Here is a 27207-nt window from a genome sequence, read left to right on the forward strand (position 1 = left end):
ATGTGCAATATCTCAGTCTTTCCATGTTCTGTGCAATATTTTTGGCTCATGTGCAATTATTTTGGTCCCAGTCTGTTTCAATGTTTCCTACACATACACCACGTATATAGTTCCACTCACATATGTATACATATACACTGTTTTTTATTTTATTCTCTTTATTTAATTATTTATTTATTTTTCGCCTTCGTTGTATATTGGTTTCTCTTCTTCTTACTTTAGCACCTTTGTGGTTCAGCTACCCAATTTCGCTGTGCAAGAAACTGCACAATGACAATAAAAAGCTCTCTAAGTCTCTAAACAGGTGAAGTTCAGGTTGGACCTGTAAGCAAACTAACACTTGGGAGTTTTCAAGAGCTGCATATTAAATCATATAAAAGTTACATCATCGTGAAATAAAACATCAGGTTGTCATAGCTAGAGCAGTTGCATGTCTAGTCAAGCATCATAGTCCCTCTTCAGTTAAATGAATTATTCTCATTTTAACATTTATGTTATACATGATGCAAAGTGCTGCATATTTCAATGGCATTTTAAACATGATTTGACTGATGACTTATTAAACACAGAACATGTGTTATAGTTTGGTTTTTTTTGGTTTTTTTTTTAGCTTTTTAAAAGCTCTTAAACTACACACAAACTATTTGTTTGGCCAGTATTTACAGTCATCCATTACAGTGTGCTCAGTTTAGAAACGTTTTTTTCTGTGGTTTAATCAACGAGTCACCAGGAAGATACCTGCTCACCACAAAGATAGAATCAAGTTGGTTGCAGCACCTTGTCACCATAAGAAAGGATAGCACAGCTACATGGCACAGCTTGGTTTATATAACCAGAATATCCAGGTTTCTTTATCACAGAGTAAAACCCCGCTACCACTTATTGCTTTTTTGTCATATTTAATCAAACTGTGTAGACTTTCACCTTTATTTTCACACTTTTTTGAATAACATTTATTAGAAAAAAGTAAAGGAAAAAAGTTAAATTGCGGTGGAAAAAAGATTTCAATTTATATTCTAAGATAAACTCTCGACACCACGGAAATGTCACAGTCTGAAATTAATAAACTGGATTATTGGATTTCCCCCCGCAATTTTTCCTGATAAAACAACCTCGTTTCCAGTTTTCATCACTAAACTATTCTTTTCTGACCAAAGGCTTTGATTTGAACACAAATTAAAGCCAAAGAGACTGATGAGACTGGCATAGATATCCAATAAGACAAAACGCTGACATTATTTTTACTTTATCTCATTAGTTAGTCCATAACTTACATCTATTTTGTCTCTCATGGTGGCAAACAAGGAGTTAACAAGAAAGTGTGCACCTATAAATAAACACATGCAGCTGGTATTTTGAGAGGTGGGAACAGAAAGTCAGACTGACAGAGTTTGCAGGTGTAGAGAAAATCTGTATCTTTATATCATAGTTGAATCTTTTGATGTTTGTTAAATATTCTAATAAATTATTAAATTAAAATTTGGCTGTTTGGGATATGCTGTTGGTTTGTATTTTGGCTTTTTAGGGCTGCAAGTGAAAACCATTTAAACACAAAAGTAGAGCATAGAACAAAAAACAACAACAACAAAAATCTGTGCAATGAGCCTCAAGGTTGAAACATTTTAAAACCCACGGGTACATTGTCCATGTGACAAAACATTCAAACAGCAACAACAGTGTTTGTCGACACCTGAAGGCGGCTGTCGTGCGCTTACCTGAAACCGGGACAGATTTTGGGGACCTCACAGTCCCTCTCTTCTTCGAGCACCTCTGGACATTCCTGCCCTCCGTTGGATGGCATCTGGATGATAAGACGTTTCCTTGATTGCTTTTTCTTCACAGCAATACCAGCTGAAGGGACGCAGACAATTAATGAATTAAATTAAGAAATATGATGGAAAAGTGATGAGAAAAATGTCAAAATGATAAGCTGACTACTCTGTTAATAATCCTTGAAGAATGGACTTGGAGACTGCAACTGCCAATTCTAATTGGACAGCCAGCGTCAAAAGCGCACACTTGTGATTACTGGGGATATCAAGCCAACAACGATGATGCGGAAAAATCCCATTAGACCTTGGAACTGACTCAGATTAAATTTATGGTATTTACATGTGTGGCGATGCCCTCGAGTAGTTCATTAAGTTGAAACAAGCCTCTGGATAGCCCTATACTCTGCTTCAAACCTTTCTACGTGGGTGGTGTGTAATTCTCTGCACAAGGTTAAGATATCAACAGCATCAAATTAAAATGCACTACCACCAGTAAAGCATGCTTAGACCGAAGAGATTTATGCCACCGTGTCACAGGAGGAGGTCATCAAAATACGGATGATAATGATTTTCACTCGTAAATCAACTTAATGTTTTTGCCACCACTCAACAGCTTGGGCAATGGCCGCCTGACGAAGGTGACCTCATCTGAAAACGTCTTCCTTTCACCGCTTGAAAACAACAACACCGACCACTTGCTGGCCGGAGCAAGCAGACTTGCCAGGCCCACTAACGGAGGTCATCCCAAATGTTGTCCTACATGCCAGTCTATCAAATTAATGATCTGTAACGAGGCATGAGAGCATGTGTTTATGTGACAGTCATTGTCTTCAGCTCAGTGTAGGCCAGTGGTTCTTAACCTGGGTTCGATCGAACCCTAGGGGTTCGGTGAGTCGGTCTCAGGGGTTCGGCAGAGCCTTCGCCATGACATGCATGGCTCATTTTGTGCACCAGTAAAAAAATCACATTTTATTTTTCACTAAAGAGGGGTTCAGTGAATGCGCATATGAAGCTGGTGGGGTTCGGTACCTCCAACAAGGTTAAGAACCACTGGTGTAGGCCAACCCAACTCTAGAGTTGTTGCACTTAGTCAATTAAAATTAGCTTCTGTGTTTTCCATTTTGTTATCTTTTATTATTATGTTATTACCAGCATATTATTGTCACCTCTGTCAACTATGATTGGAAATATTGTGACTATCCTGAAACCACCAAGGCCTGACTGACTGAATAAAGTACTTTTTACAACATAGAGGAGTTTGGCACAACTTCACCCAATTCCAAGAAAGTCTAAAGAGGCCCAGCAACATTTTCAGTATAAAGAACAATTTAATGTTTTGACCAGTTTATTTCGGCTTGCAGCCTTTATCAGGGCAAAACATGTTACAGGCCACATTTTAAAAAGCAAAAAAATTAAACAACCAATCACATATGTTCAATGTGCTCATCCACCAACCAGACACCAGCAAGGAGGCTAGGCCATGTGGTCATGTGGTATAAAGCCAGTCTTGGAGAGTGTCCACTATAAAAAATAAAACCTGGTACACACCCTGTTTAGCATTTAAACAGGACAAATCTAAATGAAGGGCAGTGTTTTAAGTTTTCCCCATCAATGTCATATACAACCAGTACAAGTGACACAAAAACAAAAAATAGAATGAAGAAAAGTAACATGTATGTAGATGCTTATTATTTAAAAGTACAAGCTAAGAAAATAAAAAATAAGAGATAAAAACATGAGAATGAAATTAAAGATGCATGATGAAAATACAATACCATAAATAAGCTGGTTTAATGGGAAAGTTGTCGGAGAGGACTTTACTTATTTAGACTTTATGTTCTTCTGTGTGTGCAAAGAAGCAGGGGAAGTTGTGCTGGAAACTTTGTTTCTTCAATACTCTTGAATTTTTTAACAGCAGCAACAACAGTTATCTATGAGCATGAATCGTTGTTTTTTCCTTCATACCTGCATCACATGTAATTGGACACGTTGCCCAGTCACTGAATGGGGTCATGATACAGTCCTTCTTGCAGGGCAGCTGGCATGGTCTCATTGTGCTTGGGCGAGGACCGTCTGGACACCTAAGCAAAAACAAAATCTCTTTATACATTCATCAAAACACAAGAGCATGAAGTCTAAACCTAAAAAGATTTACTCCTAAGAAAATAGTAATTTTGATAAAGCCAATGTATCTGACTAAATCTTTAATCTGTGGGTGCTGAGCAAGAACACTTCTTATGGGCTCTTTCTCTGCACTGGTTGTGTTACGTTGCCACAGCTCTGTACCAAACGGGCAGAGAAGCAGATGTCCATGTGGACCCTCATGCTCACCATTCAATGAAATTTATATCACTCAAACCTAAGCACACTCACAGACACAAAGAGTATAATCAAGGGCAGAATTTTTTTTATCATTTTAAACCATTGTTTTTCATTATTATCAAAAATCACAACATTTTACAGCAGAGGAATCCTTTAAATTCACTTAATGTGAATCCCTGTGAATAAAAGAAAAGAATTCATTTGCAGTAAGCATAGCAGAGCAGTGGTTCTCAAAGAAGGGTCTGGAAGCTTCTGGGAGACAACAGCCACAAGGTCCATAAAAATCATTTAGCTATAAATTATAAAATTGTACTCTATTATTTAAAAAGGGTCACAAAGAATAAAGGAAGCACTCTTCAGTGAGGCAAATTTTAGTGTTCAAAAAGCTAAATCCAGGAAATATTGCTAAATGTCTCAAGTGTCAGCATAACCCAAGACAAACAACTAAGGCACTCTGTCTTCAAGTGGAATTGTATTTTTAGTTTGCTCTTTGATCATAGTAGAGAAAAAACACAAGACAGATGACAGGTGCAAATCTACAGATGGGAGCAATTTATACCAAAACAAGCATACTGTGTCCTTTACTCCCACCCACGTTATCTTTGAGCCAACAGAAACTCTGCTTACACAAATCACATTAATGTGTCTCATTGTATTTAGAATGAAAAACTTCAGAATATCAATAGTTTCTGTGGTATCTTGCATTAAAAATTGTATCAGAAATAATATTTATAATTTTGAGAGATCTCTGGAAAATTGGATCCCCTGCAAAAAGTCATTGGCTACAGATAATTGAGTATGCCTACTGTAGACATAAAGAGAACCGCAGGATGAAGATAAAACAATATACGAATGTTGATGAAGTCATCACACGATGGTCCCATAAAAATAAAAAAAAGAACATTTCATTAGCACTGATATAAACATCATACTTTTGTCCAGTGTTTCATTTCGCTTTCTAATAAGGTTTCTTTTCAAAATAAAAGATCTTTAAAATATATTTTTATTGACTGCGTGCGTGATCACTGCTGCAAAACATGATGGTTTATTTAAGATATCAGAACTTGTAATGAGGGAAAAATTGAACTGAGTAACATTTAGATCTTCATGGCTCTTTTAATCTTTTGGCGAAGCATTTTACAGATATCAAAGGAGTTGCCAAACATGTGTTTTTGTGATTTCTGGAATTGAATTTAACATATTTGCAGCCCTATAACCAAAAAAATATAGTGTGTAGATTTAGCTGTATTTTTCCCCCCAACTTAAACCCACCCCCTATAGATTTTGGCATTTGTACCTAAAAAGACCAAGCTGACACTTAACCATGACAGTTAAAAATATAAACCATGCACTCACGCTTTAATAAATATCAACTGAGAGGCTTGATGCAGCAACCATCTGGGTAGTGCTTGAATACACAATGTAATTATTCTCGCCTCAATCTAGGGCAATAAAAACCTCTGTAATTACTTTCACTTTATGACTGATGTATGCCATCTGGATGACACATAGGAAAGGGATGGTTGTGTAACCCACCAGAGCATTGTTAGCATCACAGGAAATGTCTAAAAGCACTGTGTTTGTTTTACAGTAATATATCTCTGTGAGGAAACTTTAACTCACTGAGCTAAAGTCAGCCAACAGGCCTGAGGATAAAATTTCCAGTTTAAATGGATTCAGCTATCAGTGAGTAATAATCCTCGTGGTCAAGCCGAGGTTTTTCAAAACAGAGGTTATGTTTAATCTTCAGGTCCCCTGTGCATAAACGAGACAAAGATAAATAGGTCACGACAAACCTGCTGGAAGACATCTTATCTGATCCCTCGCTGCTCTTGCAGTTGGACGTTACGACTATGTTTCCTCATCCCACTGCTGACTTCTGATCATCAAAAGAGGTTTAACGCTCTTTTGAATTAGTGTTCTCCACTGGGTGTTTCATACTTGTTAGCATGGTGTTATCAGAGAAATGATAGGGAGCCTCCCTGGCAAAATGTAATATTGCAACAGCAACACAAGGAGAGATTTATTTTTAATACCAATAGACAGAGCTAAATCCCTCTTGAGCGGAACAAATCCTCGGTTGTCTTCATAAAAGTGAATGGTCCCCAGGAAAAAAACAGCTGTGGGGAGGATACATTTATGTCTTCTGCTTTTAACTGATGGCTGGGTCCATAAAGAAGGGAATAAACAGGTGTCTCTCTTGAGAACACTTCAACACGATGGGAAGCTGTTAAGAACTAGTGAACCTGCTACCGCAAAACAATCTCCACACTCGACCCCAGCATGAAAAAGGGTTTTTATCATTTTCTCAAGAGCCTGTAGGGATCAACACGTTCTCCATCAAGGGAGACCTGGCACAGAGAAGACAGACAGCATAAAGATATCTTCAAGATCTAAATAAAATCAAAGTGTATATAGAAACCAACACCAGCTTAATAACCAAGTACTAGATCTCAAACATGTACCAACCCAAATTAATCAATAAAATAAGTACTTCTTATTTGGTTAGGAGGAACTCACCAAAATAAAGTGCTGATTATGACACCATTAAACAAGTACTTAATGTGAAGGTGTGGAAACATTTCTCAAAAAGAAACAGGATGAGGAGCTGGGAAGGAAGAGGGCTGCAAAGAGGTGCTATGGAAGTTGCACCAACATCCTCCTTGCAGTTGATTTGGCAGCTAGCACTTTGTTGTGGATGGTCATAGTTTGCATGAAAGATGCTGACTTGTCTGCAAACACTGTTCAAAAGGTGCAACTTTTACTCTAGAATTACTCTAGAAACAGTCCCCATTTCTGGTTTGTGTTGTACTTTTTACAGTTTCTGTACTGCATGGTGAGTACAGACAGATAAGTGGATGTCTTCCATTCAAAGTGTGAGAAGCTGTGGCAAGTTTTTGCTAATTACCAAAGCAATTTCAAGGAGGTAGCCCAAAAACTTCCTGCAACCATTTCCCAACTAACTGCTAGGGAAACATTATTCCTTACCAGAGGTAGAGGGTCGTTATTTGGGCTTGTGTGACTGCAGTCTTAAGTAGCAATCCTCATTATGAAATTTGCCAATAGAAAGGTTATGGAACTGATCAGTTGATCAGCTATTGGTTAGCTTGACTTTTGTGGCCTTCCTGAATTCAAGCTATGTTCAAACTAGACGCAATTTGCAGAAACATAGTGACCAGAGACCATAGAGCAGCAATGATATTTTATGAGTTCAAGCGACTATGGGAAAAATAACCACTGGCAATGGGAAGGGGGGGGGAGCAAGAAAATATTTTTCTCAATTTCCAGGCGAGTGGCTAAAGTGATTACCAATTAGAGAGAAGAATACTGTTGATTGATATGTGACCTGGGAGTAACTACATTACAGGGTCACCTAGGCAACTGGGGCCAGGGATGTTTGCAAGCAACCACCCGTCTTTTTCTAAGCAATGGATGATGAGTGTACCACTTCCAGTGTGTATGCAGCTCAACAGTATGCAAGAATCATTGGACTTCTTCTGTTTACTTATTGATTCCTTGAATATGTGTCAAAGATAACCCTTTCTCTTTCTCATTTGGGATTTCTTTAATACTGTGACACAAACGAGTCTTAAACAGACGAGATTAAACCTCTGACCTTGTTAAATTCTTCTCATACTCAAAAATGGTAAAAGTCAGAGCATGAATTATAGTTTAACCCTTTTGGGATTGTGAAATCTGAAAAAGCCATGATAGTTCTGTTTAGGTTAAATACTACAACTTAAATACAACTTCAGTTTTGCCTTCGATCGAGGAGAAACACACTGTGAATACTAAGAGAGACCTTAGAGGACGAAACAACTCCTTTCTGAATTGCAGACTGCTTGCCTTTTCGATTTCACCTTTTCAGTGTTCCCTTTGGGTCTGAACACACAAACAAGCGAGCGTATGTTCTGGTGAAGGCGGCCTTTACCGGAACAACAATCTTGATTGGTGTTTCAAATGCCTCAAACAACTCGTGTTTACATTTTCCTGTAAGAATGAACTATGGCTGTTGTTTCTCAGAAGCAGGTGGAGTCTGTGATTAAAAAAACGTGCGTTCACATCACATTTTGAGTCAACACTGAAGGCTTTTTCCAACCCAAACTATGATCTTTTCTAAACTATAACAAAGATGCTCTGCTTCCCCCAGCAAACAAAACCTAAACAAGCAATCACTGCTTCTTGTCAAAACTTGGACAGCACTGCAAATACAACACTCGCATAGAGTACCAGCTCAATTTATAGGACAAATCAGTAAATGTTACTTTAATCGTGTAAAGGCGTATATATGAATATTGTGGGACACATTTTTAGACCATTAGGTGGCTACAAAAGGCACATTGGAACATATAGGACGGACTTTTATCCTGCAGTTACACTTAACCTTTACAATAGTACCCAACTCCAGGTTGAAGTTAGTTCAGGAGATTTAGGCTCTAACTGTAGTCACTTACAAGGTATTACACAATCTTGTCTTCTTAAGTCTTAATCTTAAGGTAAGGTAGGTCCACTCGGCATTGCATTTGCATAAATAAGGATTCATCCTTAAGATAGAGAGAGGATGTGTATATAAATGAATTCAGGGAATGGGATTTAAGTTTGAATTTGGTTCATCTGGTTCTGCCAGATGTTTCCTTCTATTGAAAGCAAGTTTTTTCACCTAACGCTTGCTCCTAGTGGACTGTGTGATTGTTGTGGTTTTCTCTCTAATATTGTAGATTCCTTGACTCTCTAGTTTACATTACATGCATTTTTGTGAGCTCTTGTCAGCAAACAGAACTGGTTTGCTTTCCATCTGTGAATAAAATGTTGAGCTCTATTATTTTTCAATTCAGTTTATCAATGTAGTAATCACAAGTGGCCTCACTGTGATGCAAGGTGAACTCCTAGACTGGTATAAAAGTGGGACTGTGTTTAGGTGTTTGGAGAATCTTAATAAGAATAGGTGGAAACAAATGTCAGTGAAAGGTCACTTCTGATAGCCTCCATGTTTGAGATTTCAATTTGTGAATTTAGAATGACTGGGAGAACACAGTAACATTTGCTCTACATATAGGGCAATGAGTGGACTCATAGCATGTCTCTGTCTGCAGAGAAAACAAACCTGTGTGCCACCCACTCCCAATCCCCTCACTTATGTCTAATTATATTGTAGCCTCGCTAATGGCGGATATTATCCAAATTTAGACAATTAAAATTCAATTAAAATCCAGTTTCCAGAAAGAAAGAACGGGCAATGTTTGTTGGCAAAGCGCAACACCAGCCAGAATACTTACAGCACTATGCCTGTCTGGGAGATTCACTCTGTGTGGGTGTGAAATCAAGCTATAATATTGTTATTTATGCATTTTTCTATCATGTATACATTTTATCATTCCAGTGTGTTTTCTTTCTTTTTTCTCCTGGTGTCATTGTTGTCTTTAATATTCAATTTATTTATCCTTGCTTGTCACGTTGATTTTATTGTTTGTTCGAGGAATAAAATTCTTATTTACTAGGTGCTTGGGGTATAATATCCCAGCCGCACAATTTCCTATTCTAGTCTTTCCTTTTTCTGTGTCTTCACTTGCGTATATCACTGGGGAAATGCTCTTCACTGAAATGAATCCAATAATAGCATCTGGTTTAAACTGACTTGCTGGTTCCAGTCAGTGTCACAAACTCATTATGATGTTTAAACGTAATGATTTGTAGTGAGCCGAAGACATGGCACTGGGAGCTTGTCCCAAAGCACGACATCAAGATGAGCAGCCAGGCTAATGCTCATGTTTTGCTTGCTGCTATTAACGCGATGAGTAATCTGTTCAGCGAGAGGCTGTTTTCGAAAAACGAGCAGATGGTTGAACAGGATGAAGATTCGAAGCAAAGAAATGTCAGTAGTTTTAAGTGTACGCACACAAAAACATGGTCTGGTGGGAAAAGATAAGGCCTAATTAATTTCATTATCAAAACGATGGACAACAAAACAAGAACATCATTAGTTTAATTTAGCATAAAAGTATTGCAGTTCTTCAAGGACCCTTTCACTAGCATCTTATGGCCCTCCGTCTCAAGGGCTTTTAGCTATCTATCATAGTCAAAACCAGAGTAAACACAACCTCCGTTAGAAAACATGGCAGGAAGATGATTGACTGGGCTTAATACAGCTACTGTCCAACATCATAATCATGAATCATTCATTTTCACAAATTCCACAGCATCAATGTGATTATACAAACGCACAGTCGGTGTGTGTCAGCACACACTGTCAGAATCAATAAGCAGATGTTATTGTTTTTTTCCCCCTCACACCACAACAGCTTTCTCAATAGGGATGATCGCAGCCCAAGCCCGAGGCACTGACATATTTGTCTCTGTTGTGTCTTTGGGCTTTGACAGTCAGTGTTTGTGTATGGGTTGCTTGCGCATGTGCGACTGTGTGTACGAGGGTGACATGCACTCTGTGAGGTTCACTGCCTGAGACTGTGGGAGGAAGACAGCACAGATCTATCTGTGAATGAGACGGGGCACATCTGCATATGGAGGGTTCGGGCGGCCATGTTTGTTTGTTTTGCTGGGATCCCACGGGTGCACTGATCAAGAGTACCTGCCAGTTAGATTGTGCCAGATGAAGACATGTAGAGCAGGAAAAAACACAAACAACAACAAAAAAAACAAACATCTGTGTCTACTCACTCCTAGGAAAAAATGCCAGTGATGAAAACAAGGCCTGGAAACCAGAGCCGTCACAACATTCTGGACAAGGAAAAAGTGGTGTAAAATAACGTGCTTTTATAAAACAGAAAATTTAATCTCGAGGGGTTATTATACAATAACAAGGGCAGACTACAACCACGTGACAAGTTAAGGGAAAAATTGGATAAATAATTGGAAAAAAAAGGAATGCAAATGGCTAAAGGCATGAGGGATAAAAAAAATCTTATGATCTTTGAAATTTCATCACATCACAACTAGGGATGGGTACCGGTATCGTTCTGACATAAACTGTAGTAACCAGACCGAAAAGCAGCGCACCTTTCGGTGCTTTATTTCGGTGCGTTTTTTTCCTGAGATGTCATACACTTTGGATTCTAGCCAATCATTTTACCTTTCCGAGGATAGTAGGCGGGCCCAGGTACGTACGTTCCTTTAGAGCAGAGCTACTGATTAAAAATGCCCAAGGTGAAGCGGTCAAATTCTGGCTGTACTTCACAGCAAAAGATGCAAACTCAGCAGCCTGCAACAAGTGCTTTAAGGTGATACTGTGATACTGTGCAAAGGAGGGAACACCTCGAATCTGATGAAACACCTGGCGACGTATAGCATTTTGTTAAAAGCCGAGAAATGCGCCGTATTTGATAGCTTGCTGCGAGACTTCACACCGAGCACATCTACTGCGGGTGTGGTGCCTGTTATCGGACCCGGAGTTAGCAACATCCCCCCAAAAACCCGAAGAGTAGAGTCCTGGCCCCTAGCCCTGCCAGTGTAGCAGAAATGATGACGGATGATGATGGCAGCAGCAGCCGTTCTTCTCTGCGTGAGTAGCTTAATGTTGTTCGTGTGTAATTTACGTTGAGTAGGCTAACCACGTTATTACATTAATGCATGTAAGGTGAACTAGCAAACACCGTCGTAGTTACATGCGGCTTTCTTCTTGTTTGATGGCAGATACTCCCTTCACCCTGGCCAAAAAGGTTAAAATGACCAAAGAAAAAGTGGAAAACAGTTAAACATGAGAGGTTTTTGGATAAAGTTTGTGTTTTTTCCTTTGATTAAGCACTGCTTCCAGCCAAGAGTGATACCATAAATCCCCTATAGCTGCAGAAAAGGCTAACATTGTTATCTTTTCACAAAAAAACAGCTGAACATGAGAGGTTTTTGGACCAATTTTGTGTTCTCCATTCTTTAAGCACCGGTTCGAGCACCGTTTATGCACCGGCACCGTTTTGCCAGTACCGGTTTGGTACTGGCATTGGATAAAACCTAAACGATACCCATCCCTAATCACAACATAAATGAACATATAAGGGAAAATGATGGAGCAATTATTTTTAATTATTAAACAGAATTTCCACCATTGTAAATCAGGCATTCTCTCCAACTGTTTGACTGGCGTGTAGGCTCTATAAAGGGTCACCTTGTAGGCCTTGTAGTGAGTAAATTCCCATTGTACACCCTGCTATTGCGCGTCTCATGATTCATCAGTTATTGCAGGACACACTATCACTTATATGTGAAGGGAAATAGAGTTGTGGCTTGGTTTGTATCTATGATTATATGGGAGAGAAAATGGTGTCACCTCCCTATCAGAGGGGATTAAATCAGATAAATTAATTATTTTCAAAGTCAAAAGAAGATTGTTATTTCCACCTGCAGTTACTTAAATTTGTAAGTATGGCTCTGGTATTGCCGTTATTTTGAGTTGTAGAATCTATAACAAGCGTCACTGAAGCTTTTTCTCAGTCCATGTGGTGGGTAAATCACACACTGCTACTAATATGTGTTTTACTAAAAGTAGACCTGATGAATCTTCTCTCGCTGAACTAATCGCTTGATTTATAGAACAAAAAGGTCAGAATTCTTTAAGCAGTGAATGGGAGGCTGTAAGGTGCTTGTACAAGTCCAAGAAAGAATCAGCATATTAGAAAACCATAATTTGAAACAACTGGGAACAAGAAAGAAGGAACTCGTGACAATAGATACTATACTGATAGAATAAAGAACTGAGGTGGGTTGCGGGTTGCCAAGTGGCAGAAGCAAAGTAGCTGTGAGCAGGCTAAAGCAGCTTAAATAATGCATCCAGCAGTATATCAGCATTTGATATTCGGATGCACTAAAGTACTTTAGCCAGGATTGTAGCTGCGCTTGACTTTTTGGCCTGTCTGAACTGACACTAGGCTTATTTTCTGCACCCCCCCCCCCACAGTAATGGATTAAAGGATTGTCCAACTAACAGAACAGCAACTGCTCGATTTTCAGTCCACACACTAATGAATGAATCTAACGTTCTCAACTCTAGTAACAAGCTGTCTCACTTTAGTCTTTTCCTGTTGTTATCTCAGGGTGGTAAATATTACATAAAGTGTGGAACCATTATAAAAGATCAATTAAGTTATTTTATCTTTGTTTCATTTTTCATGTTTGTCGGAGCACATTTGATGTTTGGATTAGGAGCAGGGTCCTATAAGGTTTGACTGAGAAAAAACAGTCTCCAGAACATTAACAGAAAAAAAGGTGGTGGTGATGGTGGTGGAGGGTGGGGGCATTTCTCTGTGTGTACTGTAAGTCGTTTTCAGTAAAATACATTGCAAATAAATAAATGAAAACCAGTGAAACTTCATCTCTCATCATCTCTCTATGCTGTATGTGTCATATTCTTTTTGATTACTGCTGACGTCTGACTAGTGCTCGTTCCAGCTGACTCTGATTGTCTTTGTTAGGTACTTGTCACTCTTCATACAGTTTCCCTTCAAATCTGCAGTGTACAAGTCTGAGTGTAACACTTTTGGAGAAGCATTTGATTGTTTCTAAGTTCATACTGGATGATAACAACACCCCACATAAAGAGATAGTCTCTGAAAAACAATACAACAAGGAACCATGAAAGGCACGGAAGCTGATTACTAAACACATGATTTCTGATAAGATCTTAACGAACGTCTCCTGCCTAAATCTATCCTTAGCAAAGCTAATTAGTGATGACCCAGAGAATAAGACAATCCATTACTGTATATCACATGTATGGGGTTGGAAGAAAGAAAGTCTAATGCATTACGTTAGCATTAAGCTGCTGCTCAACCTGGTTTAACCTGGATTCAGGCACTAATGTCACCAAATTTCTTAACTTCCTTATTTGTGCTACTGATCACCTTTGTGATTGTAACTGTGATATGTGATCAGTGGAAGTTCCTATTATATCTGTGCTCTTCCTGAAATATTGAAAAAGTTTCATATGCTTTGCCTCTTCTTTCTGTTTTGACCAAAAACTCCTGATGCCTTTCCACCCTGTTAATTTTCTTGTGCTTCTTTAGAAACTTGCTTCAGTTAAAGTGTTGATTGCCAGTCTTTATGGCAGAGAATGTGCTGGTTGGTATATGTTAATTGGCAATTGCATTAGAAGAAGCCATCTCGGTGGCAGTGTTTGCCGCAGTAAAGTGCAAAGTCAAAGTAATTTCCGAGTGAAGAGTGAAAGTTGAGGGCAGCATCCAAAGCTTTTAAGTGTTCAAGGCTAAGAAAAAGGGCAAAGTTGTGCAGTCAGAGAGCCTTTTTCTGCAGTGCAATAAAGCTTGGACCCCTTCCAGTGACTGTGGCATGAGATAAATCAAACTCAAGACTTTGAACAAGATACCGGTTTAATTATTATAATGTAACAAAAAATGTACAATGAAATTACAGATGAAATCTCATTATGTTACTCACAAAAAAATTATAATTGAATGAATAAATAACCAAGTCGTAAAACTATTTTTGTGGGGGAGTGTGGAGGATGAATTTAATAATTTCATAGCCCAATAAAAGAAACTGCTCTGAAGTCTGGTGCTAGAGCACTGAACACATCTGCATTGCTTGCCAGATGGCAGCTGAGTGAACAGACTGCGCGGCTGTGGTGGGTATTGTCTTCTTGTATCCTTTGGGCTCTGCAGAGAAACCGCACCTCGCAGATATCACTGATGTGGCTAAATGATTTTAATCACCCGTTGCAAATCCTTCATATACTGGGCCATCCGTATCCCATTCTTTGTGTCTGTGATGGTTCCAGTTAGGATGCGTTCTACTGTTCCTCTGTAAAAGTTGACAAAAACTACTTCCTAAATTTCCTGGAGTAGTTCTCTTCCATTGAAGCTTTCTTCACCAGAGTGGAAATCTGTGAGGAGTATGGCTTTTTAGTTGTCTTTGCATCCTTTTTACTAAACGAAACAACTGTTTTGTTTTTTTTAACATGACTCTGCTCTGTTCATTACGGAGCCCCGCAGGGGACATGGGAGAAAAAAAAAATTAAGACGGACTTTTGCGAGATCTCGCAAAACAAACTCGGGATCTCGCAATACTTTTGCGAGATCTCGCAAAAGTTTTAGCTGCATTCTTCGCAGCTCGAAGCCGACCGGGAGGTCGAGGCACGATGTGCCGGGAAAGCGGTGTTCCTCCCGGCTGTAGTAGGTCTCGACCTCCCGTTAGCTTCGAGCTAGTGGGTGTCAGATCTCCAAAAACGTCGGAGCACTTTTGCAAATATGTGATGTCTTGTAAACCGAGCAGGTATCTGACGTTTACACAACTACATTCACACCTCAAAATATCTTAAAAGTGTATTTGTAAGTGACCCAGAAAGAGTAATATTACAACTAAGTAGCTGCCGCCATTGTTGGAATTCAACTTTTGCGAGATCTCGCAAAAGTTTTGCGAGATCTCGCAAAAGTTTTGCGAGATCCCGAGTGTGTTTTGCGAGATCTCGCAAAAGTCCGTCTTAATTTTTTTTTCTCCCATGTCCCCTGCGGGGCTCCGTAGTTCATGACTGTGCACTAGTTTTGATTCAACTTCCTGATTTTAACTCACATTATTGTTTGTAATATGGTGGACGATGCTGGTGTTATTTCACCTTAAAGTTCTCTTCATGCCTGCAAGTGCAGTCATGACTGTACAGCATGAACTGGAAGGAACTGAGCACACTGTTAAGGAATAGAGTGGAGGAGGTGTGACTGCCAATTCAAACTGTCTGGATTCTGTTTGGGAGGAAGTTCAATATCCAGTTGCAAAGCACGGTGTCGAATCCTGGAGTGCAGAGTTTGCCAGTCAGCTTCATGGGGGAGTATTGAATACTGAGCTGAAATTGACAAACAGAATTGTTATGTAGGTGTTTTCATTTTCAAGGTTTTTGAAGACAAGTGGACACAGCACCTTCTGTGGTTCTGTTGGTTCTGAATGTAATCTAGTGAGGGGCGAGGCTGGCACAGAAGAACTACCCTCTCAAAGCACTACTTCAGAATGGGGATCAGTGCTGGAGGGCATTCAGACTACACACTATGCACCTTTGGATAATTGTGCCTGTCTTGAAACAGTGACAAAATGATATGCTAAAAATGTTAGTAATAGCGTGTTTTAGTGTATGGCCAGGTTATCAGGCCAAACAGCTTTACTCATATTCATCCACAGGAGGATTCTTCTCACAGCCTCTGTGGATACTGATAGTGGCAGGTCCTCTGGAGGTAGAGTCGACTTTACAGCTGACTCTTTGTTGAGGAGATCAAAGCGAGGGTAATATGCAGCCCATCTGGCAACGTGGGCTCACACATGGTGGGGGCGCTCCTGCTTTTGTAGCCTGTGATGCTCTGAATCGCCTGCCACGTATCCTCGGTGTTGCTGGTGTTGAGATCTCTCTCCAGTGTCTGCTTTGCCTCCTCGCCCATCGAGTACAAAAGCTTGATCCAGGCTGTTGTGATGAAGCTCAGTCTCTGTGAAGATGTGGGCGCAAAAATCTCTTGTATCCTATTGCTAAGCACACCTGAGACTTATTTCATTTTATTTTCCTAGACGTGAGCTGGCAGGAAGTTGGGTAGAGGAATAGCCTTAGGCCAAGCTTTTCTCTTTTTATTGCACTGCTTGACGTAATCTTTGCTTTGGCTGATCTGACTGGCTGCCCTGAGAATACCAAGGGCAGAGATCATCTTAAGGTCTGCTAAACTTAATCCAATCCATGCATTTACTCTGCCATCAGTGTATTTCTGTCAAAACTAATCATGAACGTTTTTCGATGAGCGTCTTTTAGAATTTGTTGATTTTTTTGTGCAATAACTTGAGTGTATTTATTTACCTCATGTAAAATTCTATCTTCACTATGAAAACTCTCTGAGTTGCAAGTCCTTGACATACATAGGAGTGGGTCTAAATTTGGCACAGAGAAATAGAAAAACATATATACAGACTCTTAAAAGCTCAAATCAAATAAGCATTTTGGCTCAGAACCATTTTTCTATACCTAACTTTGAGGATCAATAACATTTGATATACTTAATATTATTTTTTCAGTATTAAAACTGCACAAATGCACCAAAAACGAGAGAGAATAAAACAAAAATGTGGTCAAATTCAGGGGAGCTACTTTGCATCACACATATATACAGGAGATCAGAAAATGTCTTCAGCACCATGGACAGCATGACACTTCAATGATGAGAGGTGGAAACAGCTAGCGGGGAAAATGGGAAAGGCACAACGACTTTTCAGAGCTAGTATGTGGAAAGATTTATACACGGGACTGGGGTTCATGTTATGTGTATTATTAATTGAATTATTTTCACTTATTTTCCACCAAATATCCTGCCACACATTTGTAAGGTTAACAAAAGTCACCAAGGCTTACGCATGTGCGTTTCCTGTGTTTCTAGTACGAACCAAGAAGACGTTTTCCAAGAATGCTTTCTAGCAGGAAAGGTTTCTGCCAGCCCTGAAGGCTAACTTCTTCCATAACCGTGAAAAGCCGTCTCACAATCTGTGGAGAGACTTCTGTTTGAAAGCACTCTCAGTATCTGACACTTTGTTTTTGCCCCCAGGCAGACAGAAACTCAAGCAGTGATGATGCACACACTTTTTCCGAGGTACAACCCATTAAACACAACTGCAAGTCGCATCCCTTTTAAGAGGCTGTGAGTTGGAGATGGATGCCAGAAAAGTTTCATCCAATAATCCCATTATCTAATGGAAAATCTGGTCTTTCTGATAAATTAAAAACAACAACAACAAAGACAACAACAATTGTGTTTGTATGCACTTTTAAGTCCACACAGTACAGGCCATTTACAAATGTTTATTCTGGCTCTAGATTTCAGGTCTCCTTTTTAGTGTTGTTTGTTATGTTGACAAAACACAGCCTCTGTTCTGCAGCAGGGGCTGTGTTTTGTCAGCTGCGAATACATTTCGATCAGATCCACTATGGTCAAAATATGATTATTTCCATCTTCAGTCATTTACAAAAAGTTCTGCACAGTCTGAGATTTCTCACTGCTGAGTAATCCTGACACTCATTTCATCCATCTGATTTTCTTGCAACCAGACATTAGCCTGAAGTAGGTCGGGTACAGAAGTAAAAATTTTTTATACCCACCATATTTTCTCTTTGCCTAACTGGCTGGTCTGAGAAGAATAGGGACAGCTGGCTGCTATACATATTCCAGTTCCCGCCTTTCCTTTTCAGTTTGAATGTATTTCATCAAATTAATCATAAAAATGCTCTTCAAGAAAAGACAAACAAAAATGAAAAAAACCCTTGGAAAATACAATATTTCTGTTTTGTCCACACTCTTATTCTGGTTTTGTAATTTCTTTTTACATAAATGGTTTATGTCTGACAAACATTAACCACCCTCATTCTGTAAGAGACGCCTGTCAATCAGGTCGCTGCTTACTTGATTTAACATTCAACGTATTTTTCTCCTGCATTGTTTTTGGCACAGCTGATATTTTCAGATTTCTCAGTCTGGTCCCATTACAGTATTCCTTTTTACTTTGGCCTCTGAAATAGTTACTGGAACAACGCCAGTGTATCAAAGACTGTTCTTTAGTACCCAAAAAGATCTTCCTGCATTTCCAGAAACCTCAGGTTTGTACAGCCAAAAATCCCCCAAAGCAAAACAAAGAAACAGTGAGAATTCTCCCAGCCTCGCTCCTCACCTGCCATGCTGCTGTACGGCTTGAAAAACATGTACTCTTCAACTTGAAACTGTTGAAAAGAAGCATGCTGCTGTAGCTGGAGTTCCAATTCATTACCAGTGATGATCCTCCACATAAAATTCAGAACAGTTTGAAAGAAACTTTCATTTTTGCTCACTGTCAAGTTCAAATGGTCTGACGTGGACTTCCAGGAAGTCAAAAACAAGTAAAACAAGTATTCTGGAAGCCCTGTGAGACGACACTGAACTTGAGATCAGGTTGAATCAAGTAAAGATTTCTGATTTTTATAGACCTGTTCTCACCACAACAGATGGTACAGCTTCCACCTCTCGACAGGTGCTACCTGAATCGGTCTCTCAATCTCCCACTCAAAAATAGAAAAGACCCCGATATAGGCTACTTGAGTTCCACCACTTGATGTAGCAACTCCTCTCCAGCTGAGATTAGGCACTCCACCCCTGATCCAACTGAGAATCATGGCCTCAAACTTGATGAGTACTCATTTTCATCCCAGCTGCTTTATAAACAGTTGAAATGTCTTGTCATTGTTCTCCATAATAAAATAAAATGAAATAAAAAAGGAATTACAGCAACAATAATCCTTTGAGTATATAAAGACTATGAGCATGACAGACCTCCTGTTACATGGGTGTGGATGTGCTTTACTACCTGAAGGGCGACTCTTGTTTTAAAGCTTGTTACCACACAGAACTCAGCATCACCAAAATAATTCAATTACTAAGTCACAGAAAAACCAATCTCCATTGAAGGTTGAAAATGTCAAACAACTCTTTGGACCTATTTAAGGTGCCTGTGTGACTTTCATTATTCAAAACCTCAAACAGGCTCAGCTGAGGTTAGCAGCAATAACCTCCTTCTAAGAGGGACAGTAGGAGTCCCCTTTCAATATCTTCTTTTCAGTTTCTGCTAGTGACACTATTACATGCTGCTCTTTTGTCCTTGTTGCAAATTACAGTTGATTATACAAAGTTATTGAGCAGTAAAAACAAAGATAATGGAAACAAATTGACTGAAACCTCTTTCTGTCAGAGACTCAGAGCCATTACCCTTGACACATTTGCACCTCCCACTCTCCAAGCCACTGAGCCTGTGTTTATCTGTTGCTCCAGCTTTGCCAGGAGTGTAGATTTAAACTACACACGATAAAAGACTTCCAGGATCTTGACCCCTGTTCTGCAGCTTCACTGACTGGGTCAGCTGCTCCAGCAGCCACCGCTGAACTGGACATTAATCTTCATTTCATCCTGTGTTGTTCTCCATGAATCACATTTCCCTTGTAACATGCTCAACACGCGCCAACCCTTTAAATAATTGATGTTGCCATCCTCTCCTCAGTGATAACTACGCTTGGGGATTTTCTGGTCCTGAATTATAGCGAGAAACAAAAGGAACTAATTTAACATAAGAGAACACACAAAAGGCGACTCGCTGTTTTTATTTTTGCAGGGCCGAAATCAATTTGCCTTGGATTTGTTTTCTGCAAAACGCAACAAACGCAGATCAACTCCTTTATCTTTTGTTGTCATGTGAATCAGCCAAGCACAACTGACACCAGACTAGAGATGAACTTTTTGGCGGATGTTAAAGTAAACGCTTCTGTGTTTTGAATTCGCCTCATGTGGTGTGGTCTTCAGAGCTAACCACAAACATCTTGTCTCTCATCTCCCCCATGATTAAATTGCCTTAAAGTATCAATCCCATTTAATTACTGTCATTATCATCAATGAGAAATTACCAGCGCCCAAAACGGCAGGGTTAATTAGACTTTCAGGGACAGAGATTATTTATTTATCTGTGGATGCCTGCAAAGGGGAGATAGGAATTGGGAGTTAACTTCACGTAGAGTCTGCTCAGCGTCTCGTTATTTCACTTTGCTCCCCACCCACTGCTGTCTCTCTCGTTCATCTCTTGCTTTCTGACTTCTCCTTTGTGTTTTTAATGTCATCGACTTTCAGTCTCTGTTTTGCAATGTACAGTTAACCGTTGACGTCCTTTAAAATAAACAGATACAAATAATTTACTCAATGTCCTGGATACTCCATTACACACCAAAACAAATGCTCGTACATCACTGTTTGACCGAGCATGTAAGATGGGCTTTTTAAAATTTCATTTTCACTGTATTTCTGTGTTCATTAAGCAACAACCCAAAACACAAGGGGTTCTTTAACACATCATTTCACTCATCAAAAGACAAGCAGAGCTCTCGCTGTCGTCTTTTCCTCAAAGCTGCTACAGATTTCACTGATTAGTTTCTTCCTTTTGAATGTGAAAAGTGTCCAAATCAGTCAAATCAGCTGCCATACAGATCCGTTTGAAATGGAAACACACACCTCCTCTTCTATCTTCGATAGCACATGATTGTGAAATACTGTTCAAAGCAAGTGGATTTTAGGTCTGAGAACTTAGCAATTTTCATCACAACACAGCACTCCAGGAGTTGATTTCACAGTTATATACAGCTACAAATCAGAAAGGCAGGAAATAAGCAATCAGTGTTCTGTAGCAGGATTTAAATGGCTATACGCTGGTTAAAAGCCAACATAAACAAGTGCTCAAAGAAAGCAGAAACATAGCTTACTTCTTGGGTGGCACCTGGCCCACATTCACTCGGACACAGATGACCTTGCGAGTCTGCATTCCCATGGAGCAGGGAACCTCGCCGTCACTGTTGGGCGGGACCCCCACAGAAGTGTTGAAGGAGGAGGTGGAGGGGTCTTCAGTGCAAGGGCCCCAGGGCCCCGTCTGCCAGTGGTAAACTGTGCAGGGGTGTTCGTTACAGTTCCGAACCTCCTGAAGGGCGCTGCTGTTCGGGCAGAGGGCGCCACCTGAGAATACCAAAACACAGTGAGGACAGCAATTCTAAAAGTGTTCTCATGTGAGGAGGTAAAACAGGAGTAGTCATTCCTGTACTCTGTTTTCACAGCTGATTAAAACACATCATGTAATGCTAATTAAGAGAATCACCCAGCACTACTATAGTCACTGTTTTCAGTGTAAAAGTTCAGGTAAAACTACTTTACACGGATTAGGCTGCACAGCACCAAATAGCAGACTGACAATGTTTAAAATTAGAATTACCAGCCTCAGATCGTTATTTGCATACACTCTCAAGCATGAGACAGTCATGGAGCTGTTTCCTCTCTGTAGGTATTTTCTAGGATAAATCTGGTCGGGTGATGATGGAGTAAAAAAAAAAAAAAGGATCAGTTTGGTTAAAAAATGAAAGGTGAAAAGTTCTTTTTTAAGCCTGTTACAAAACACTTTACACCTCACATGTAACCGCTGACAGTAAAAAAAAAAAAAGGTTTTGTTAGTGAAGGAAAGTTTTATTCTTGTGGGACCAAACAATATAAAACTTCTAACCCAGTCTCTCATTCAATGTCAGTTTAATATTTAGATATCTAGATATCTAAACAGCCTCTAATACCTTGTGACAACCTAATAATCAAAAATCTTTTTCTTGCACCTCGGAGGTGAGAATTGCTGAATAAAAAGCTAGAAGAGAAACTGTAAATGAGCCAGTTTCAAGTCTCAAGAAAGGTGCAAGAATTTGTTTCCCCCGAGGCTAAACGCTGAGGCTTATGTTGGTTGATTTATATGCATCTGCCTTATTTCAGGCACTGCACTTATGGCTCAAAATATCACTGCATCTTTTTTTTTTGCTTGCTTTTCCACCCAATTTTCATTAAAACAGAATAATGCATAATATAGATGTATCTGGCATTTTGTTTTTACTGACAGCATGATCAGTTCTCTTCTCTTGCTGCCTTTGGGTATCAGGGGTTTCCTTTAAAGAGGGAGCCTAAACTTTTTATTTTGATTTTACTTTTTCCAAAAAGCCTCCAAAGATAGCCCTGGAAAATCTCTAATGTTTGAATGAGACGTGTGTGATTTTTATGTAGATGACCAGAAATGAATAATAGTCCTTAAAAACATCTGTTTAGTTATGAGCAACATCTTACAAAACGTGCTTTGGTGAAAGCTACAAGGCTGAAAAGTTACCATGTTTGCTGGCATGTCGTGGAAAAATAGTGATTTAAAAAAAAAAAAACATGTCTTTAAATTATGTCTGTGAAGGTTCTCAGTCATCCAGGTCATCGTAGTCAAAGGAGCTTGCAAAGAAAAACGTCTGGACTTCTTTAAGTTGCTTGAAGACGTTTCACCTCTCATCCGAGAAGCTTCTTCAGTTCTAAGGTCAAATGGTGGAGAGTCTTTAAATTACTACTACATATCTTGGGTTGCCAATGTTAAAAACAACCATTATTTACCAAAAAAAAATACTTGCAGGTCCTACCCTGTTGAATGTTAATGTTACAAATGCTGTTTTGGTCTGGCTTTATCAGGGCTTATTCAGGATTTAGGTTTTAACCTTTGGCAATTTATTATGTCTACAAGAGGAGTTTAGATGTTTGTGTATACTACTGCAAGACATAAGTCCAGCTTTAATGCACAACTTAAGAGCCACCTCCACGGGACAAGACTCAGCAGTTCATCTGTATCTAAAGGACAAAGGTCACTCTTTCGAGGATGCCAACGTTCACATTTTGGACAGAGATGACAGATGGTTTGAAAAAGGAGTGAAAGAAGCCACTGTGAGCAACCATCTTTAAACAGAAGCGGTGGTTTACGACACCAACTGTCTGCCCTCTATAATCCAGTTCTGAGATCCCTTCCCAGACGTCTTAACGCCCACTCACATCCTGGGTCATCTGACCTCAGGAATTTGCATGATAAGGTGGGGCCAGGTTTCACAATGAACTCACCCGAAACCCTGGCTGATTGGGACCCACACCCACTTTCACACCTTGGCTCATGTGATTAGGTAGATGATCATCAGGGGGTCCTTTGTCCCCCTTTGGGGTGAAACTCCCACTAGGCTTAAATCTGGGACTCCCCACCAATTGACCTTAGAACTGAAGAAGCTTCTTGGATGAGAGGTGAAACGTCTTCAAGCAACTCAAAGTCCAGATGCTTTTCTTTCCAAGCTCCTTAGTCCACTACTTTAGTGTTTAATACCTTTAACTATTGCCATCGCTATGCCCCCTCTTTGCCCATGTCCCTTTCCTTTCTCTTGTAAGGCAGCAGTCAGTCAGTTGTTGGATCGATGGGCTGAGAGAGCCATCTCTGTTTCAGAGTAATTGCAGACACTTAGGGCTTTCAGGAAAGATTGAGGGGCATTGCAGCACTGCGAATTCTTCACACCTGTATTTCTCTGCCGGAGTTGAAAGAAAGCCAGCTCCTAAATGAGTAGCGGTGTACACACAGTCGGGTCTGAATCACAGACTGCCAACTCTGACAAATCCCAGCCTAATAGCCCCTGAGCATGACTTCCTTTCTGCTGACTGCGCCATGCCACCTTAGCTGACTAACAATGGGGCAATGCTAAACTCGACACTGGCCTGACATGGTATTGCAAATGAGCCTCAGCTGTGGCTGAACAGTGACCTAGAAAATGTTGTTTTGCTGGACAACGGGGGAAATGTGAGGCAGTTTAAAGGAAACACATCTCACATGATGCAGTGACAAATAATGGTGCATATACAGTTTGGTCCATAAATTGCTAGACAAAGACAAAGTTTTGGCTCTGCACACCAACACAGCGGTTTATAATTCAAGTAATATGTGATTTAAGTGCAGTCTTTTAGCTTTAATTCAAGGGATTTAGCAAAAACATTGCTGTTAATTGTTTACAGAATCACCACATATGTACAATCAGACTATGTAGAACAATGTCTGTAATCCATGTAATACTTGTGATTTAATCACATATTGATTAATTTAAAATCCAGTATTGTGGTGTAGAGAGGCAAAATCATGTCTTTTCCCAAAGATTTATGAACCTAACTGAATGTGGGACATGTCGTTACTGGGTATTTATTAGACAGGTAGAGTCAAATGTTGTTTTTTCATCATTTTTTGCGTATTTTCTGACACCTTTCCATCAGTTATTTAAATGCACTCATGTTTGCAAGACAAACTATAATTTGCTGTAGAAACTGCCACTTAGCATGCACCTTGAATGTGATTCAACTGATGACTATAAAACAGTAAGAGCCACTTGGGCTTTCCACAGTCCCACCATAATCACCACAGAATTAAATGTAAGCAGTTATGCTAAATAGGTCATTAATTAAGCTTATTAAAATTAGCACAGAATTCTATGCAAACATTGGTGGATGCATATTATTAGAGCCCTGTGTCCTAAGGTTTGAGCAGTTCTTTAGTTCCAACCATTTTTTTCCTCAATATTTCATTAATATGTAACACATGGGTTAAGAAAAAAAATCTGCCAAGGAGCAAATTCTAATCAGATAATCTGCTCCGGGGGGGAAACTTGTGATGGAGAGAAAGCGTCCAGATTTCTGGTATTGTTGTGTGTTCATAAAACTGTGTCACAGTACAGTAGGGGTTTAAAGCTAATCTAAACTACAACTCTACAACTACAGTTTATCCAGTCTGCCTAGAGTCAAATATTTACCATAAAGTTCTGGAAACTTCGGCACCTGTGAAAGACCTTTGATAAATACAGACGTCAGAAATGTTAATGTGGCAGGTGAGGTCTGCACTAGATGAGCTAATACTACAGCAGAACAACTGAAAACTGCTAACAGAGTTCACCCATTTCACACATGGCTAACACTAACAAGGCTTGACTGAATTACAACTGGCTGAATAAATTCAAAATCAATTATAAGCTACCCTAAAGCTGTTATGGTAATGTACACATTTTTTAAAGCTCAAAACAAACTAACAATTTTAATTTTTCTGCATGTAGACACATAGCTAGAGGGATACAAGAGCTACCATCAAAATGTGTTTTCAAATGTTACCCTCCATCACAGTGATCCACGCCACAACCATTGCAGTGACTGTGAGGAAAACACACACCCAGATAAAACATTCAGAGACGTGACAAAAAGGACGACAAACAAACACGGAGGACGCTCTTAGAAATTTAAAACCAGAGAGAGAATAAGCATATGCAGAGAAATGATCTTAGAGCGAGATAAAAAAGTGAGTGTCAGGCGAGGAGACAGACCAACAGAAATAATCACCAGGACAGATAAGCAGACTGTTTGAGATAAGGACAAATGCACATGCAAAGAACTGTGAAATCCAGACATTCGAAGAGTGACAGCAAAGGACGACTTGAAAGGCTGTGACTAAGCCAATATTCAGGCCTCATCTCCATATATTTCCATATACCATGAACAGTCGACTGTTGGCGGGTCCAGACTCACCTTCCCCAGCATTGTAGGCCAGAATAGAGCGGGTCCTCATTTGCTTGCCCTCAATGGTCTTGCTTGAGCATGTCTGAGAGCAAGTGGACCAGGACGTCCAGTCACTGAGCACACAGTCTCTTGAGCAAGGCACCTCACAGGGCACAGGTTCTGGAGTTGGGTTAGACGTGCAGAGATTTCTTTCCACCTTCTCTCCTGAAGCAAAACAGAACATACAACAGGGTCAAAAGCCCATAAATGGCCGCTTGTCGAGAGGCTGGGGTGATCACTTGGTAATCCCAAAAAATAGGATAATAGTGTTTTAATCTGCTTATGATAATCACTGATCATAAAATTACGCAACTCTTCTTATAAAGTTACAGAGTTATACTTGGCTGATCTTTCCTTCAAGGCTTTTTGCTTGTGCACATCTGGACCACTTTCAGCGTTACAGGTCAATTCAGAGTATATGCACTTCTGCAGTGGGTATCTATCTAACTATACACACAGGCTGAGTCACCTTGATTGCACCTAGTAGGGGTATTCTGTAATAAGAATCACAAGACATTTCTATTTGCCAGATCTGATCTATGATTTGATCTATTTGATCATACAGAAACCAGCTGAACAAGTGCTTTAAATAAATTCCAGATGTTATTGGCAATTACAATACATTCAAAACTCCCATTTGTGTGTTTCTAAGTCCCAATGGTCATTTTGTATTGCGAGAGGTCCCGGGTTCAAATCCCGGACGAGCCCCCACTTGTAACGTTCCCCTAAAAGGGGTCTAGGCGATGAGGGGGAAGTAACAAAATGTGTCCGGGTCAGAAAAAGGAGACAGAGGCAAGATGGTTAAATTAAAGAGTTTTATTAAAGTTTCTATTAATACTAACTAAAAGAGACGGACAAGCCGCTATCACCATTTAAAGAAACAAAACTCAAACGTTGGTCAATTAAACTGAGAAGTAAGCCAGAGAAGGATAAATTGCCAAACACACTCCTCTCCACCAAGTAGGAGCCGAACACACACAGCTCAGTAGCTGCAACCATTCACATGGCACTGGCCCAGAGCTCACCTTTCTCTGCCCTTAAATACCTTTAATTGCTGATGTGAGTCAGCTGTACAAAAGAAAAAGGTGGTTACCTAAGGCAGGACAGCTGGTAGGACATGCCCACACAGGCAACTTCAGGAGGAGGCCCTGCTAGGGCCGTAACAGTATTCATTTCAA

General features: G+C 39.8%; 1 protein-coding gene across 1 annotated transcript in view; it reads right to left on the reverse strand.

Moving 5' to 3' along the window:
* Window positions 1-27207, reverse strand: part of thsd7ab (thrombospondin, type I, domain containing 7Ab) — a 223722-nt gene that overhangs the window by 78233 nt on the left and 118282 nt on the right. Inside the window, exons 8-11 of the mRNA XM_082550502.1 lie at window positions 26000-26194; window positions 21337-21583; window positions 3738-3853; window positions 1716-1851 (exon numbers count right to left, since the gene is read on the reverse strand). Of these exons, the coding sequence (XP_082406628.1) occupies window positions 1716-1851; window positions 3738-3853; window positions 21337-21583; window positions 26000-26194 (694 nt within the window). The remainder of the gene's footprint in view (window positions 1-1715; window positions 1852-3737; window positions 3854-21336; window positions 21584-25999; window positions 26195-27207) is intronic.

The sequence above is a fragment of the Aulonocara stuartgranti genome, assembly GCF_965226115.1.
Source record: "Aulonocara stuartgranti genome assembly, chromosome: 11".
Classification (NCBI taxonomy): domain Eukaryota; kingdom Metazoa; phylum Chordata; class Actinopteri; order Cichliformes; family Cichlidae; genus Aulonocara; species Aulonocara stuartgranti.